The sequence below is a fragment of the Cheilinus undulatus genome, linkage group 6 (assembly GCF_018320785.1).
Source record: "Cheilinus undulatus linkage group 6, ASM1832078v1, whole genome shotgun sequence".
Lineage (NCBI taxonomy): Eukaryota > Metazoa > Chordata > Actinopteri > Labriformes > Labridae > Cheilinus > Cheilinus undulatus.
Window position 1 is genome coordinate 53,961,782 of NC_054870.1, and position 19,234 is coordinate 53,981,015.

Genomic DNA, 19,234 nt, shown 5'->3' on the forward strand with positions numbered 1-19,234 from the left:
GACTACTAAGTTGGAAGGAGGTGCAGGCTGTGCCCAGATGGAGTCCCCTAGCAGGTCTATAAAAGTGTTCCTGATCTCCTTAGAGTTCTGTGTCATTTATTTTGGTTAGTATGGCAGAAACAATCCATCCTAAAAGTCTGGTGGACAGCAGAGGGAATCCTCATTCCCAAGGAGAAGGAGTCCTCTGATCTAAACCAGTTTAGAGCCGTTTCAGTGTTAAATGTAGAGGAAAAGGCGATGTACAGTGGTGCAGGGGTTAGCACTGTTGCCTCACAGCAAGAAGGTTCCTGGTCCGCATCCTGGTCAGGGCCCTTCTGTGCAGTTTGCATGTTCTCCCCATGCATGCGTGGGTTCTCTCCGTGTACTCCGGCTTCCTCCCACCACCAAAAACATGCTCGTTAGGCTGATTGGTGACTTTAAATTGGCCGTAGGTGTGAGTGAGAGCGTGCCTGATTGTCTGTCTCTATATGTCAGCCATGTGATTGACTGGCGACCAGTCCAGGGTGTACCCCGCCTCTCATCCAATGACAGCTGGGATAGCCCCCCCCCCAACAGGATGAGCGGTATAGAAGATAGATGGACATAGAGGAAAAGACTTTCTTCAGTAGTAGATCTTAGCTAGGAATAGTTTAATAGACACAACGGTGCAGAAACAGTGCATCGCTGCCAAACCGCGTCAATACCCACCAATCAGAAAGCTCCAAAAAGGAAGTCACGAGCATAGAACATCCGGTTCTTTCAAAATAAAACACAGTGCACAGACTCCTGATCCTAAATCATCACTATATCAACATTACATCTCATCCTGCAGCGAGAACAAAGGGTCACCGAGAGGTCTACCGAGCTGAAGGAGCTTTGACGTTTAAACGTGAGATCATAATATGTCAACGCTTTGTCCACAAATTACACACACCCCTCACTGCTACCTGTCAGAGAACAAAGGTGCTCTCATACAGGAACAGGTGAAGGATGTCAGAGCTGGCTCGGTCCAACAGCTTCTGTTTAAACATTTACCCACAGATCATCAGGATGCTGCTGAGTGACCAAACAACACAACAGCCTCATCCTCAGAGAGCCAGGAGCTCCAGACAAAGACAGATCCAGGAAATATGTTGTTCTGTTCTTTGGTAGGAGGTGGGAGAAGGTGTGAAGATAAAACAATAGAAAATATGAGCGAGGAGGAGGAAGGGTGTGAGACGGTGAAATATGAGAAGAGCTCTGGGTAAGAACAGGGGTGATGGGGAGAATCCTGGGAGGGTGCTGGAGTCTTTACGTCTGCAGACAAACAGCAGGCTTACCTGTGCAGTCTGTCCTCCAGCAGCTTCATGTACTGGCTCGTGTTTTCCTTCAGGCGGCTTTCTGCAGAGAGAGAGAGACGGACGTTACTTTCACTTTATTTACCGACTTTAGCTCAGTGTATCCATGAACAACCAGAGTTTTGATTCAGTTAAGTCTGACTTCTTAATCCAGGGGTGTCCAAACTATGGCCCGGGGGCCAAATGTAGCACACAGCCCATTTTTGATCATCCAACCAAAAATTATTAAAAAAAAAAGAAATATGGCCTTCAACAGAACATGAAGCTAGTGCTTGACGGCATTGTTGCTCTTAGTTTGGCTCTAAGCAGAGCTACCATGCTACTACTGTACGTTTGTTTTTTTCAGGACTAAACTGAGACAACACTATAAACCAGGGCTCATCAAGTCCATCTGCACAAGGACCAGACCTATTCTCCACAGAGACCCTGGGGGCCGGACTTTCAAATCCACAAAAATCAAAGAAATATTTTGGTCTGATTGAAATATTATTGTAGTAGTATTTGTATTTTCTTTCAAAACTCAGTTTTAGTCATTACTAGTGAGATCTATCCCTGTCTATCCCCATTTTTGACACTTTTAACCAATTTTTGATATTTTTTGCCTCTTCACTCTTTTTTTCAATTCTTTAGCCCATTATAAACCACTTTTTCTGCTTGTTTTATTCTCTTTGGGCCACTCTTTTATCCATTTTTGTCACTTTTCTTCTATTTTACATTTTTTAACCCCTTGTCATTAATTCTTTGCATTGTTTTTGACACTTTTAGCCCCTTTTTTATTACAATTTTTCAACATTTAAATCAATGTTTGCCACTTTTCACCCATTTTGCCACTTTTAACCCATCTTTGATACATTTTGCCTCTTTAACCCATTTTTTCCATTCTTAGTTCCTTTTAAATCACTTTTCCAGCAGGTTTTATTCTCTTGGTTCCACTTTTCTTCTATTTTGACACTTTTTAACCCCTTTTCATTACTTTTTGCACTATTTTTGACACTTTTAACCCATTTTTCCTGTTTTCTTCACTCTTTCACCAACGTTTGTCCCTTTGTGCCACTCATCAACCCATTTTACCATTTATCACCCATTATTTTTCTAACTCTTTCCAACCTTACCCCTTTAAGTGTGACTGAAAGTAAATTTCTGTAGAAACAGATGAATGTTGAGTCATTCTAAAACTATTTCATATTAGTTGTTTGTGGGATGATTTAACAGCTGCAGACATTTAAAGCCAGAGGATACTCTTTAAACTTCAGTCACTCTAATACTTGACTTGTTCCCAGGTATTATCCACCATGAGAGCTTGATACCGTTACATCCCTGCACACAGCTTAAACTCGGCCTTCTTCCTGTTATTAACTACAGTTATAAATAACATTTATGCATATTCTGGGTTTGAAAGAGCATCGTCTAATTTAAAAGCTAACAGCTGGACAAACCATGAAGTAACTGCAAAATATGTGTCAGAATTGTCCATAAATCATTTCATGAATCAATGACTGTCTTAACGGACCATCTGGAGTTTCAGTCCTTCATAACTAACGAACCAAACAGCAGAAGAACGGCATTCTGGGTGCAGAGGGCGAGCACAGACCACCAACCCTGACTTTTACAGCATTACATTCCCCCCATCCTGCATGCAAACATCATTAGTCTTTTAAAAAGTCCCTCTGTCTGTCATCCATCTCCTAAAATCCCTCTGGTTATTTCATGTTGTTGCATCAGTCTGTGCACATTTATTCATCATTACTTTGCTGCAGCTAGAGCATCTTTATCTCCAGAAGATCCAGTTCCTCCATGTCCTGATGCTTTTCTTTGCACATCCTCCGTTTACAGCAAGAAAGCGGTCCGTCATCAGCACGCTCAAAATCCTCCAACTGAGTCTGCTTTCACTTCTGGGGCTTCATTCAAATGTTGGGGTTTAGGTCTGCCCCCTAAACAAGCGCTGATACCTGATGGTGATGTGATCTGCTCCTTCATGCTTTAAGGGATTTTTACGTCTGTATTCTGTCTTTTTAGCGCTGACTTTCTTTTGCACTGTCTTGTTTGTTTGGTTGTGGATTTTAAAGTGTTCATTGGCCGGTCAAAGGAAGAGCTTTGTCAGGGTCAGATGAAATGCTTCAGTTTTCTGGAACTGGGTTACACAGCTCATCAGAAATAACTCTGAAAAACAAATCCAGTAATTCAGAATAAGCCTCAGCTCCACTGTTTTAGAGCCATTATGAAACCCACTAATCATCAGTGATTCTCTGCCTTGGCTCAGTTATAAAAGGTAGCCGTCCTCACAGCTGGTGGCGGCTTTGTGCAGAAAAGTGAAACAGTACAGTTCAGTACAGTCGCCCAGCTGGCTCTCTCTTCAGTCAGAGGAAAGACCGTTCCCACTGCTGGAAGACAGGATGAAACGGAGAAGGCCCGAGGATAAAAAGGATTCTTTTATGGCGCTGGTCCTCCAATCGAGCCAGATTTTCTGTGGGGTGTAAAGTCGGATAGATAGTGCCCTCTGCCAGCAGCGGGCGGTGCCTGAGGAGACGAGCGAGCGAGAGAGAGAGAGAGACGCAGGCGGAGAGGAGTGAAGGAGAGGAGGGCAGTCTGAACGCTGCTAATGAGCTCATGTATGAAACATGAGGAGATGCCCCCCTGCAGCTGCAGATCTCTGAACACAATAGGATGCACTTATATCAAATCATGCAGCATCTATATGTGCACAAGAGCCGCAGCGTTTATTTCAGACGCCCTCACATATCTGCACACAGCCACACATCAGCCAGAGCCAAAGCATTCAGCTCAGGAGGAATGAAAGAATATGTAGGGTTTTCTTCTGCAGAAAGAGTCTAAACATGGAGAAGAGTTCAGTTTAAAGCAGTGATACTCAACGCGTGGCTCTACAGCTGCATGTGGCTCTTTTGTGTCTTAACCCTTTCAACGCCAAAGTCGCAAAATTGCGACAAGATTGCTGTATTAAACAGGCTCTAGCTGCAAATATGGTGCCTAATGTTGTTACCACTTTACACCAGGAGATGGCGGACATGAGTAACTTCAATCCCAGCAGCATTTTTGGGTTTGTTTCTATTCAAAGTTTTGGAGTTTATAGAGTTTGAAAGACGAGTTATGAGCGTAACAGAAAGGCAGCCAATTGTAGCGAGAATACTCACAATGCTGGGAGGAATAGAGGAGTATTCACCCTCTGACATGACTTCCAGTCAAACCAGTGAGACCATGGGTGAGACTGTCAGTGCATCTGTTGGCACCAGCAGGCAATGCTTCCACCATGACAGTCCACACGTAGCGGAGCCAATGCTTTGCCTCCCCTGGCCCCCCCTCCCCCTCACCGGGGAGGGAGAAATCGGTGAATGTCGGGGGGGGGGGTCGGGTCAAAAACACAGTGAATAATGACGGAGATCAGGATTAAGGACTGGCTCTGAACCAGCCCTGAAGCTGCTTGATGGAGAACGGGTAACAGGAGACCAAATGTGCACTAAAAAGTCTGTGTGCTGCCCTCTAAGGGCATTGTTTGACTTTTTGGCCTTTCATGGCTACCGTAGTTCAGTTCATAGAGAAGCAGTAGTCTGCTAGGTGGCAGACTGGAGTCAGCTAATGTTAGCTTGAGCTAGCAGTTTTAAGTTCTCTTTTAAAGAGTGTTGGAAACATATTCCTGTTAGTTAGAAAATAACCGCGATTGCAATGCTAATTTTCGTTAGTCTGTAAATGGGATTTTCCATTATGCGTTAGCATTAAGCTAACCGACCTTTTTTGACTTTGTGTGAGAAGAGTGCAGATGGTATGCTAGCTTTACAGAGCATCGTGTTAAGACGTTTAACACAGTTTGGTCACAGTGAAAATGCTATTTTAAGTCTGTATAGTGACAAACTATATTCTCTGTTATTTTACAGTTTTACTAAAGAAAGAGCCTCTGTGTCTGTGTGAGGTCTAAAAAACAGCCAAACCAAGAAACGGCCTCTACTTTCACAGAGAAATGTTTATCTGCCAGACTAGACCAGAACATTGAGGGAGGGCAGAATAGTCCGAACAACTCTAACTCACCTCCAGCGCCTCATAATAAACTCCAGGTGTCTTTGTTGAGTTTCTGATGGAAGGTTAAAGAAGATTTTTATCAAAGAATCTGATGCAGATCCACTCGTCCTCTGGACATGACAGTGGTGTCACAGTTTTTATTCTACAGCCTTTATGCTCCACGTGTGGCTCATCTGTGATGATCCGTGGCTCTTTATGTCTTCATTTGAAATATTTTTCCCCCAGAAAACCTTTAAAAGGAGATTTTGAACTCAGGAATGATCCATTATGGGGAGCAGGTGACCTAGTGGTTAAAGGCGCTCTCCATGTACCGGGGTTTGTATCCAGCCTGAGGCCCTTTACCGCATGTCTCTCCCCCACTCTGGACCCTGTTTCTGACTCTATCCACTGTCCTCCCCTGTCTAATAAAGGCACAAAAATGCCCAAAAATAAATCTTAAAAAAAAGAAAGAGAAATGCTCCATTATCAGTCCCACTCTGACACAGCAGGCTTTAACTGTCAACCTCTATTGTTTGTCTGCATATTTCCATCGCCCTTATTTATAATTTTTTGACGATACTTGAATTCAATTTTTACTGCTTTAGCCCAGTTTTGACATTTTTATCCAGCTTTTTGTCATTTGTCCCCTTTTTTTGCCACTTTTCACCCATTTAAGCTCCCTTTTGCAACTAAATGCCACTAATTTCCCATTTTGCCACTCTGTCAGCTTTTTGCTCACCTGTTTTCTTACTTTTGCCCATTTTAGTCACTTTTCACTCATTTTTCTTCATGTTTTTACCACTTTAGGACCATTTTTTGCCCCTTTTTTTTGCCATTTTTCACCCATTTAAGCTGCCTTTTGCAACTAAATGCCACTTATTGCCAATTTTTCCTACCTTTTTTTATTTTTACCTGTTTCAGTCACTTTTCACTCATTTTTGCAACGTTTTTGCCACTTTTAACTCATTATTTGGTCACTTCCCACCCATTTTTGCCACTTTTCTCCCAGTGTTTGCCGCTTTTTGACCACTTTACCACCTTTAACTTATTTTAATTGCCACTTTTCACCACTTAGATTTTGGCTCTTGCAAATGTGTTTTCAATAATTTGTCTCTGGTGGAGCAGGGCTGAGTAACACAGTTCTAAAGTGAAGTCAGGTCAGAAAAGGGACTAAAATATTTCTCAAATGAAGGCATTAAAAGAGAAAATTCAAAGTGAAAGCCCATGACAGAGCATCACTGGTAGAAAGTGTTTCTTTTTTAGGGAACAAATCTGAAATGTACCGAGACTTCTGGAGTGTAACACCGCTTTCCTCGCTCTCAGACCTCACACAGAGAGAAAGTGGTCTAATTGGCTGCTCTGACTCCCTCTGAAGTTGGAAATATCATTTGAATCATTGTCTTGATGGCGGTTATTAAACAGAATCAGCTCCAGGACGAGATGAGCTGCAGGCCTGCACAGCAGGGGGGAGAGGGAAACGCTGCGGACTGAGTGGCTGTGGCACAACCACACATATTGTCGTCCACACTTTGGCGACAAACCCAGAGAGTCGGTCTGTGGGCGGTTTGCATGTGTGTGACAGAAAGTGAGATGTTGCCTGAGAGCGGTTTTTGTTCTGAGATCTGCTCACTGAGGAGCGAAGAGGCGGCTGTAGAGACGATGGTATATCTGAGGAGCAGATCAGCTGAACGAAGACCAGACAGCTCACTTACCACCCCTCTAATTGCTCTGTGAGATGCTATCGTCCCCGACAGAGTTTCCCTTGTCAACTTCCATTCATGCCGGCTCTTTAAGCAGCGTGCAAGCAGATACCTTCTGAATAATACATGTGGGGGCATTCAGCCTGACTTCAGATGGCAAAGAGCATGTACAGATATGAGATGACAAAGGAGGCTTCAGCTCATGCTAAAGCTAAATTTAGCAACAATGCAGTGGGGGGGGGGGGGGTCTGTACATTTTTAACAGAGAGGAGGGCCCAATGGCAGTGAAACGCCTCTGTGACCACGCTAACTGATGCTGCTGTTCTGATCTACGTCTCTGATTCTGTTAGTCTACAGCACTGGTCATCAACCAGCGGCCCAGGGGCCATATCAGGCCCCCCAAAGCTTCCTGTCCGGCCCCCGAAAGATCATTAAATTCACAAAAGGAGGAAAAGAAGATGTTGTGGTTTAAAGAGTATCCTCTGGCTTTAAATGTCTGCAGCTGTTAAATCATCCCAAAACTATTAATATGAAATAGTTTTAGAATGACTCAACATTCATCTGTTTCACAGAAATTTACTGTCAGTCACACTTAAAGGGGTAAGGTTGGCAAGAGTTAGAAAAATAATGGGTGATAAATGGTAAAATGGGTTGATGAGTGGCACAAAGGGACAAACACTGGTGAGCAAGTGGTAAAAACAGGAAAAAATGGTTCAAAGTGTCAAAAATAGTGCAAAAAAGTAATGAAAAGGGTTAAAAAGTGTCAAAATATGAAGAAAAGTGGAACCAAGAGGATAAAACCTGCTGGAAAAGTGGTTTAAAAGAATGGAAAAAATGGGTTAAAGAGGCAAAAAGTATCAAAGATGGGTTAAAAGTGGTAAAAAGAGCACAAATAGCCTGGCAAAGTTGGAAAAGGGGATTAAAGAGTGGCAAAATGGGTGAAAAGTGGCAAACATTGATTTAAATGTTGAAAAAATGTAATGAAAAGGGGCTAAAAAGTGGCAAAAATTGATAAAAGTTGGTAAAACATGCAGGAAAAGGGGTTAAGAGGGGTTACAATCTTGCAACAATTGGTAAATGAGGAAAAAAGTGGCAAAAAATTATCAAAAATGGGTTAAAAGAGGCAAAAATAGCAGAAATAGCCTGGCAAAGCTGCAAACAGGGGTTAAAGAGTGGCAAACATTGATTTACATGATAAAAAGTAATGAAAATGGATAAAAGAGTGAAGGGGGTAAAACATGTAGGAAAAGTGGTTTAAGAGGGGTTAAAAATTGGTAAAAGAGGAAAAAAGGGGCTAAAAGTATCAAAAAGGGTTAAAAGTGTCTAAAATTGGGGACAGATAGGGACAGATCTCACTGGTAATGACTAAAAACGTCCTGAGTTTAGAAAGAAAATACAAATACTACTACAATAATACTTCAATCAGACCAAAATATTTCAGCAACCTTTGACCTCCAACATCCAATCCTCCAGTCTAAGTCTGAGTTTCTGCCTAATCCCTCTGTGCATCACTGAATCATTGCCTGCACAAGACACTTGACTTTTGTGCAAAATTTAAAAATCCTTGAAATTTTGCATTGAGGAGAATCATCAGATAGACAAACAACCAGGAAACAGACGTCCTCCAGCCCTGAGTCGCTGCTGCAGGTTGAAAATGCAGACAGACGCAGAAACTGCTGTGCACCCCTGAGTTTAGACAGCACGCTGTCAAAATGGGAGTTATCATTCAGAAGAGACTACAGCCAGGACTGGGCAGTAATGCAGTGATGCTCATTTAAAAATAGCCACTGTTGCTTTATTAGCATCATAGAGGCAGTGCTGTTAATGTAATCGTAATAATCGCCTCAATGATGTGGATTTGCCTGTGTGTGAGGACGCTTTACAAGAACAGGAAGAGGCTTTTTAAATAAGGACAAAGGAAGGAAAGTGGCTCTCACACAGGAGCTAGCCACCATGGCTAACACTAAAGAGCTGGCTCTATGTGAACAGCATTTCATTTCTCAGCGGCTCACCTCACAAGGTTCAATAAAATAAGAGAATTGTTTTATGTTAGAGGGGCTCAGCGAGCCTCTTAGCTCAGGACTAGACTCCTCTAGACCCTGGTCTCCCTCCGTTAGGCTAGACCACTGGTTCCTAACCTGGGGTCCGGGACCCCCCAGGGGGGCACCAAAGATCTTGGGGGGGGTGTGAGGCTTTGTGTGCTCTGAGGCTGCCAAAATTAGCTTTGCAAATACTGACTAAGACCGTGATAAAGCAGTTATTCAGTAGTTTATACAGAGGTCTTTGATGAGAAAAGCATGCAGAGGCCTTTTTTAGGGTGTTACCAGTGAAACCATTAAAATCTTTGTTGATTTTTGGCAGCAGAGTGTCATTTGTTCTTCTCTCTTGGGTCCTGGGGGGCTCCACTGGGTATAGAGGGGGCTCAGTGGGAAAATGGCTGGGGAACACTGGGCTAGATGACGCTAGAGGTCTCCAGGACTGAGTAGGTTGTGATATTGATCGCCTCCACACCAGGTTAAGTCAGTTAAACTGTGGGGAAAATCTTTTTTTGTAAAGTGTAGGGATCATACTCGGTGTATGTGCTCTGATGATAGCTGCAGTATTCTGATCCATGTAGAGCTTTAACGTTAGAACTTCCCTCTGTGTCCATCTAGCCTCCCTCACTGTGATGACCAGTCTGTCTCTTTTTAGAGATCTGGATCTTCTGGCTCAGCTCATTCAGAGCCGGTCTTTCAGGGGTGTCTGCAGGCGTTCTGTAAACATGGGGGGGGGGGGGGATTAAAACATCTTCATGTAAGGAAATGAAGCTGTCAGATATTAGACATTAAAGTTTGGGTTGTTGCTGAGAGGAGTGGCTGTTTTATCTGGTCTCTCTACCAGCCGGAGCTCTCTGCAGCGTGACGGATCAAAATCATCTTCCCTTTATAAACCGGGACGAGACATCAAGCAGCACAGCTCCTCTGCCTCCAGTGGATCCGGGTGATTTAACCACTTCCTGTTAGACTGCGGGGGGCGCTGTCATTGGCAGGCCATGTGAATAAAATAAGCACCAAAAAAGCTCCTAAAAGCGGACGCTCTGTTAGCGGCTGATTGTCCTGTTTGGTGTTGAATGAAGCTCTCAGACTTCACAGAGCCCTCATTGGAAAATTCATGAGCTCAGCCTCCGTCACAGCAGAGAGCCCAGCAGGAGCGCCACGTCCTCGATGACTGCCAAAGACCCCGGGCAAACCGAAGAGGACATTCAGCCAAACACTAAATACTGGGAGAGATTACAAGCTCAACCTGATCAAGATATTAATGAGAATAAAGGAATAATTACAGCAGCCAGCTGATAATGATTTTAAAGCTTCTGATTACAATCAGAGCAGACAGCCATGATGAAGTTCTCCTCTCTAATGAGCCTGCAGAAGAACCACGGCTGCATTCTCATCATTGGAGCTGCTCTCTAATTGAAAGTGAATAATGCAGCCATTTCTCCTCCGCCTTGTAACAATAAAAGCAGCCAACGTTTGTGCGGCCTTCCTGTTGTCAAACAAATTACCGGCGCCTCTGTGCTAACGCAGCAACGAGCGATCTGCGTGTTACAAAAGCCCGAGGATAATAAGGCAGAAGAGAAATAGTGCGTCTTTGTAATGGAGTGGAGGCTCCTGACTGTGATTAATGCCTTTAAAGTCGGATCGGCTCTGCAGGTAACACAGAATCTGCAACCAAGACAAAAAGACACAGAAGCATATCTCAGACACACACTCAATAACCCATGATGCTTTGAGGCTGCTGGAATGAAGAAACATACTGCAAAGGAATGCATGAACACAAGAAAAGGGATCATTTGAAGAAAAACTGGCTGGGTGTGCAGAATCAGAGCATGTGTGTCGCTCACTCTCAGAGCAGGTAAACGCGGCGTGTTTGGAGGAGATGGTGAACTTGTGCTGCTGCAGAATGATGGCTTAATAATGAAACCAATGACGTCTGAATGAAAAGAAACTACAGGACATGGAGCGCTAAAAGCCTGGAAACACTCCACGACTCTGCAGCTCCTGCTCCATTAAACTTCCATCTTATTATTTCCTCTGGATAATTGGGAAAACTCAGTTAGCGCCAGGATAAGTTCCCAAATAATACATATTTGTTTCTGTTTCGTCGTTCCCCAGTTCCCCAGGGATGGAAAACAGCTAAAGCAGAGGACAACGCAAGATCATTGCAGCAATTCTGGTCCAAATATCACCTTCAAAGGTCTGATGATGATCTTGCTGGACTTTTCAGTGGAGTGTGGCGTGCTAAGAGGGACTTCACCCCACCGAGGACAGCTGGACAGGCATGAGCACGATCGTTACATGGAACAGAACGACAGCCAATCAGGAGGCAAGAAGGAGGAAGCACAACAAACACAGCCATGGTGGCGAGACTAGATGATTCATGGAGGTCAGAAATGGAGGAGCAACCTGCTGATTTGTGGCTTCAATGTGAATGTTTATACAACATGTCCAATAAAATATCCCACAATCCACCTGACTGGGACAGGAGCTAGACCAGTGATACTCAACGTGTGGCTCTGGAGCCACATGAGGCTCTTTAGTGTCTAAATTTGAAATATTCCCCCAGAAAACCTTTATACAGGGAAACTATGACCTCAGAAATTATCCATTACAAGTCACATTAATCAGTTTAAATCCCCATGTTAGGACAGTTGGCTTTACTTTTCAACCTTTATTTTTGGTCTGTATATTTCCATTGCTATTATTGCAATTATTTGCCAGTTTTTGCCACTTTTAATCCATTTTTACTGCTTTAAGCCCAGTTTTGCCAGTTTTTGTTCCCCAGTTTTACTACTTCTATCCCATTTTAGCCACCAGTTTTTGCCTCTTTTATCCTGCTGTTTGCTATTTGCATTTTTTTTGCTTTTTTTTGTCAATTTACTCTGCAATTTGAAATTAAATGCCATGTTTTCAGCATTCTTGCCACTCTTTGCTGCTTTTTGAAAAATGTTCCCACATTTTTGCCCATTTTAGTCAGTTTTATACAACAGAGAATAAGGGCCACACGAAGAGAAAAAATATATAATTAAAACATTTTTTAGGGTTATTACAAGAAAAAAGTCTTCATATTGAGAGAATAAAGTCGTAATATTACGAGAAAAAAGTTGTTATATCACGAGAATAAAATATTACAAGAAAGACAGTCTGCTGCAGCGCAGATCTATGACGGAGTATTGTCCTGATTCTGATAATAATTTGACGCTGATGTGCCAAAAGATGAAGTATTTCCTTATTTGTGAAACCGATACTAAAGTATAGCTTCACAAGATGCTCAACGTTGCTCATTTTAACGGAGACTTTCTTTCTTGTAGCCTAATATTTTATTCTTGTAATATTACGATTTTTTTCCTCAGACGACTTTATTCTATGTCTAAAAAATATAAATATATTAGTATTTTTTTCTCTCTTCAGTTGCCCTTATACCCCGTTGCACTTTACACTCATTTTTCCATGTTTGCTGTTTTTTGGCCATTTCTTGCCACCTGAAACTCATTTTTTAGTAACTTCTCACCCATTTTTGCCATTTTTTGCCTACTTTGTTCCTTTTTGCCACTGTTTGACCACTATTTGCCACCTTTAACTTATTTTTATTGCCACTTTAAGCAGTTTTTGCCACTTTTCACCACTTACATTGGGGCTCTTGCAAAGGCATTTTTCAACAATTTGGCTCTTTGGTTGAGAAACGGTGAGCTAGACTGACACTGCTACTGCAGATGTAGCAGGTAGCTAGCTAGCTACATTAGCTTGAAGTCTTGTTTACGATACGATACGATACGATACGATACGATACACTTTACTGTCCCCTTAGGGAATTTTGTCTTGGACTCTAAGAGCTGCACAGATGAAGCTGCCAATTAATAACACTGAAGTAACAGACTAGAACAAAGATGCGATCACATAACCCACACATGCTGCACAAGACTCTTCAAGGTCAAGGTCTTCTAGGTCAAACATTTGACCTTGTGAGGTTTCTCATTCTGTGAGAGGAGACCCTGATTGTTGGCGAATGACTCTGTTAGTGATCTTAAAAATCTTCCAGGCTTTGGCACAGCCAAACATCCTGCAAAATAACAACCAACAGTCATGCAGTCATGCTACATATGCTACATAGGAGGGCTACTGTTAAGGCAGCGTATGCTGCATACTGCATCTAACATTAGTGTGGTAGGCTGTTACAGAATACCTGATCATGGTGCTAAACACAGGAGCAACACTGAGCCATTAAAGCAGCGATACTCAACCTATGGCTCTGGAGCTTCATGTGGCTCTTCTGTGTCTAAATGTGAAATATTTTTCCCCCAGAAAACCATAAAAAAGGGAAAATTTGACTCCAGAATTATCATTGTAATTTGTTTCCCACACTTCTACATTTCTACATCAGGCTTTAATTGTCAAACTTAATGATCAACTTTTATGTTTTGTCTGTACATTTCCATTACTCTTATTTGCAGTTTTTGCCTCTTTTATCCTGCTTTTCATGTCTACAGTTGCCATGGTTACCGTTATGCAGTTCTCTATGGAGTTTATTCCTCGGTAGCAGCTACGTCACGTGCTTTGTTGCTCTGATTGGCCCGTAAACATGTGACGGACAGAACGCTGATCCAATCACAGAGGTTTTTTTTTAATCCTCTGCCCTTTCCCAAACGCTGTCTATGGGAGGTTTTCCAGAAAGATGTTTGAAACAAATCCATCTGGTGTGTCAGGTTAAATTTTAGTCAATTTTCACTCATTTTTTCCGCCACATTTTTGCCGCTTTTCTACCTTAACTTATTTTTATTGCCACCTCTTAGAGTTTGTCTTTTTGGTTGAGCAGGGTTGAGTAACGCTGCGTTCAGGGCTTCTGGACTGATTTTAAATGTTATTTCTTAGCACTGCTGAAAACAAAAGTAAATTTAGAGTTTATTAGGTTTACGGTGCAGGTGGAGGAGACAAACTCCAGCAGAAATCCTCTTCCATGTCAGCAGTGTTTGTTAAAGAAGGCACTGATGGATGCACTGATGGTAGCTGTTGTTGTTGTTGTTGTACTTCTATCAGCTCCCCTTTGTTTTTCCTCTATTTCTTACAAGCGGACTCTATAATCCTCTTGACAAATTCACAGAGGAAACACATCCTCTACAGAACCACAGGAAAAAAATGAATCCTGCCAAAAGTTGAGAGACAAAGAGCAGAAACGTTCTCCAGAGTCCACTTAACCAGCTCGCCGCTCTCAATCACTCAGACGCTCTTCAGGAGGAGAGCTGTCACACGTTCCATCATGTTCTCCACAGAAGAGCCACCAGCATGAATAAATCATCAACGCCCCGGCCTTCACCACACACACTCCTTTAGGAGAAAAGTCACCTGTTTGTTAACACAAAGAGACGTATTTGATGAACATAAAGCATCTGGAAGTATGCACGGCTGACTTTATCACCACTGTGCTTCTAAGTTCTGCAGAGACTGAAGATGAAGAAACCTCAGACCAAAGATCTGCATCACACCAGAGCGGCCGACAGCAGTTGCATCTATGTGAACTGAGCCGAGACGCTCGGTCGGATTATCTGAGGATGTTTCCTGTAAATCACAGAGCTGGTTTCAGGACGCTGCAACAAACAGACAGGAAAATGGGAATAGAAGTCTGAGGCCCGTCCACACGGAAACGAATTCAGGAGTATACGCAAACGTTTTTAGTCGTATCGGCGTGACATCCACACAGAAACGGCGTTTCGGCTGACTGTAAACGATACTCTTTGAAAACGGGTCCCAGAGTGCATAACTCTGTAAACGACTACCGTTTCGTCTCCGTGTGGACGGCTGCCCGCATCTTTCTTGAAACGATTACGTCACACAGCGTAGCTCCCTTAAGGCGCCTGCAGGGGTCTGACCAAAACATTAATGGCGGACTACAGGGTTGTGTTGGTACTGCAGAAGCAACTGAGCTTGTTGTAGCTTTTTTAGCAAATCTGATGCTCCTTTACCGCCACCGCGAAACGCACACAGATGTTTTTAAATCCAACATGGAGAACAACCAGAAGGACAACTAGAAGAAAGTTTGTGTCAGTTTTCTGTGATCTTCTTCTTCTCCTTGGCAGCGTTACAGCGCCACGTACAGCCTTGGCATATGTACTACAGCGTTGTGAGTCGTTTCAGAGGTTCCTGAAACAACTCCGTCTTTACTGAAAACTTTTTCAAAACTAAATGGCAATACGTCGTTTCGTCTTCGTGTGGACAGCGTCTTATTTTGAAAGGCCATAAACACCAACAAGTATTTCTTCAAATTAGAATCTTTCATTAGATAAAATCAGAACATAATCACAGAAATGATTGGAGTAAATCTTTTTTTTTGTCCACACAGAAACTTCAGCCGGTAAACACCAACGTCCCTCCAGCAGACATGCGACACTTCAACAGCTAGCTGATGAGAAATCCAAGGCTGCAGGAGCCGTGCAAAATAATAATTCTCAGCAGATATCATAGTTATGATGTGGTCAAATTTAAATACTTTGAGACATTTCTAAGTTTTTAAATGAAAACCTGGAGACTTTAAAGAGATAAATGAAGAGGATCCAGCAGAAGACAAAGAACACTGCAGTGCTCCAGTGTCTAAGAACGGCTTCATTACCTTCATGCTGCAGCATTTAGCGTCTGCATGCTAACAGCAGCCTTAAATTAGCATTACTAGAATACTCGTGTAAATGAAGAGCGGCTCACGCTGACACACGTTTGGATGTCCTCACTCCAGGGGGCCATTTACTCCATCCTCATCTCTTTAATTATTTATTTGTAAATTCAGAATCACTCCACATCTCTCAGGGACAAAATTACACCCTCAGCAGGGAATCAAACCTGCGGCTATAATGGCCTCGTGTTCATCTCTGCTCGTGCCAATGGTAATTAAGGACATAATGGCTGCCAGGCCAGAAACCCCCATACCATGAGGGGGGCAGAGGGATCAACAACAGGAGCTAGATGTAGATAGATGTGAGTTATTTTAGAGCTGCACCTTCACGATGAACCCAAAAATCACATCAAGAAGCAAAAATACAGAATTTCATCACTAATACTCAGCATATGAGAATCACACGATAATAAAGAACATGCTGGTGAGTTTCAAAGAGAGATCTGCTGAGTAAGCAAGAGTGCTACAAAATAACCTGACGTTTATGTGCAGTTATTTTACATTTCAATGATCTTTAAAGCAGTGGTTCTCAACTGGTCCGGCACCAGGACCCACCAGTCTGCCTTAGAACAAACCGCAACTAGGGCTGGGCAATTTAATCGCAAATTAGATTAAATCGTAATATGGCCTGCTGCGATTTCCAAACTGCAGAAGTTGTAATATTTCTTTAACTAGAAATGTGTCAAAATACCAGTTTAAAAAATTATTTTTTGCAGCAGCAGCAGAGATTTTATGCAAACATTCAAGTGTCAATTTTTTATAATGGTTTACAAAAATCCTCCTTTTCATGTTAAATGTATGTTTTTCTTAATCAAAATAAATGATATAAAAATGATAAAAACCTTAAACAAAAGAAAATGTCATCAAATTTGCAATACGAGCATAAAATAGTTCACCCATTCTTTCTAAAACTGATGAGATAAGTCATACTCCAGCTGTGATCAGCTGGTAAGCCAGCCTCACCTCCTCCACCCCAGCCTCCACCTTTATGGACTAAAGCTCCACCTCCTCCACCCCAGCCTCCTCCTTTATAGACTAAAGCTCCACCTCCTCCACCCCAGCCTCCACCTTTATAGACTAAAGCTCCACCTCCTCCACCCCAGCCTCCTCCTCTATAGACTAAAGCTCCACCTCCTCCACCCCAGCCTCCACCTTTATAGACTAAAGCTCCACCTCCTCCACCCCAGCCTCCTCCTTTATAGACTAAAGCTCCACCTCCTCCACCCCAGCCTCCTCCTCTATAGACTAAAGCTCTACATCCTCCAACCCCAGCCTCCACCTCTATAGACTAAAGCTCCACCTCCTCCACCTCAGCCTCCTCCTCTATAGACTAAAGCTCTACATCCTCCAACCCCAGCCTCCTCCTCTATAGACTAAAGCTCCACCTCCTCCACCCCAGCCTCCTCCTCTATAGACTAAAGCTCCACCTTCTCCAACCCCAGCCTCCACCTCTATAGACTAAAGCTCCACCTCCTCCAACCCCAGCCTCCACCTCTATAGACTAAAGCTCCACCTCCTCCACCCCAGCCTCCTCCTTTATAGACTAAAGCTCCACCTCCTCCACCCCAGCCTCCTCCTTTATAGACTAAAGCTCCACCTCCTCCACCCCAGCCTCCTCCTTTATAGACTAAAGCTTGTTGCATCCCCTTATTCAGATTCATGCTACTATGGATTAATTGCTTCTGAATATTTTCATTGTTTTCAATACACAAGGTCTAATTTATGGAATTATTTATTACTTTAATCTGTCAAATAATACACAGGATTAACCCAAGAATAATCGCATATTAAATCGCAGTTGGAATATTTGGGAAAAAAAATTGCAATTAGATTATTTTTGCCAGCGGTTCAGGCCTAACTGCAAACCAAGTTTTAAAAAATTTCAACAGAGCATGCTTAGTTAACTGAATATGTTGCTGTCTAAAACATGATTGGACCAAAATACATATGAAAAAGAAAAGACTTTTTCCCCATTATTGTGTGAAAATTTTTGCCAATTTTTGAGAGATCTTGAAAAGTTACTTTATTATCATGGGAAAGCTTTTTTTTTATTGCAAATAAGGAGAAAAAATATTTGAAATATTAATCAAATATTTAAATTTACCCAGTTTTTCAGTAAAACAGGGTAAAACAAAAGGTATCGATGCATGACCAATAAGGACCTCAGGACTTTTACCAACACTTTTTTATACAGACACTTGGTCGTGACCCACTTTTGGGTCCCGACCCACCAGTTGAGAGCCACTGCTTTAAAGCTCTAAACAGTCCTCACAGCAACAACCAGTAACTTCTGTGCATTTAAATATTTGAAACATGAAATGCAATGTCATGCACATCACATTCTCCAGGGGACGCTGTCTTCATGTGTTCTATCCAGACTGTTAACCAGAGTTCATAACAGACAACATGTGGCAGTGTTTATAAACAGGTATTACATTTTTTAGATCTAAATAAAGCTCTCCAGAACCAATAAGCTAGTGATTAATCTCCCAGGCTCTACTACTAGGCATTGAGGTTATGTCCCTCACCTGAGCATCTCTGCAGCTGATCAGACAGCGAGGAAGAGGAGGAAAGGTGAGCATCCCTGCCATCATTCTGCGAGCGTGTGGGACATCTTTAACCTGGCACGCCAGGTTAAATGTTACTGAGCTGTCTGACTCCGCCCCTGACCACGCCCCTCACAGGAAATTGATATGGCATGATGGATGTGGCTCTCCTGATCAGGAGAGGAGGGCGGAATTTTTCCTCCAAGTGGGGAGGGCCAACCGCACCTGAGGGCGGGGCTAACTCCCCACATGACATCATGAGGGGAAAATCTGAGAACGGCTTGTTTCAGTACACATTTTCTGAAAGGTGGGGGGGGTTCTGGTATTTGGGGGGATTGTGGACAAGTGTGGGGCACACTTTTCAGAAAAGCCTGAAAAAGTGATTTTTGCATAATACGTCCCCTTTAAGAGGACTGTGGTCGTGTGTTCTGACTCTGAATTTTAATAGTAATACTAGTATTAATAGTCTGAGGTTTTTAGATGCACCTGTAGAAGCATTCTGGGCTGTATGGTCTGGCTGGTGGTTGACCTTCTGTATGCAAATGTCTGCAGGCTGCTGCAAAGCCCTGACATGCAGAGGAGCAGATCTAAAATCAACATCGTTTTCTCATATGTGACAGTTTTAATACACACATCTACCCTCCATGTGGCCCATCATCCTCTAAAATTTACTCACCACGTAGGAAATCTATCTGCATTATTGTGCTTGGCTGGATTGAAGATTTTCAGTGATGAGTTTGCTGCTGGGAGGAGAATTCAGAAAAAAATACAAGCTAATGCATGTTAGCAACAACCTAGAGGAGCGTGTTGACCCGTGGACGCTGTAACTAAAGGTGCAATAATAAGGAAATGTGTGCCAACACGCCCTATCTTGAATGTGATCAGTGGTATACGGCTCATAATCTGGACTCTGAAGTCCTCTGAATTGCCAATGATATCATGGAAAGGTTCATGTGTGAAGTCATGTGAG

General features: G+C 42.8%; 1 protein-coding gene across 3 annotated transcripts in view; it reads right to left on the reverse strand.

Moving 5' to 3' along the window:
- The window catches only part of disc1 (DISC1 scaffold protein), a 90,884-nt gene that overhangs the window by 35,841 nt on the left and 35,809 nt on the right, over positions 1-19,234 (reverse strand). For all 3 annotated transcript variants that reach the window (XR_005991993.1, XM_041789089.1, XM_041789090.1), the window contains exon 10: positions 1,299-1,359. Coding sequence is in view for 2 of the 3 variants with exons in the window: in XM_041789089.1 (XP_041645023.1) it covers positions 1,299-1,359 (61 nt within the window). In the remaining variant the exon portion in view is untranslated. The remainder of the gene's footprint in view (positions 1-1,298; positions 1,360-19,234) is intronic.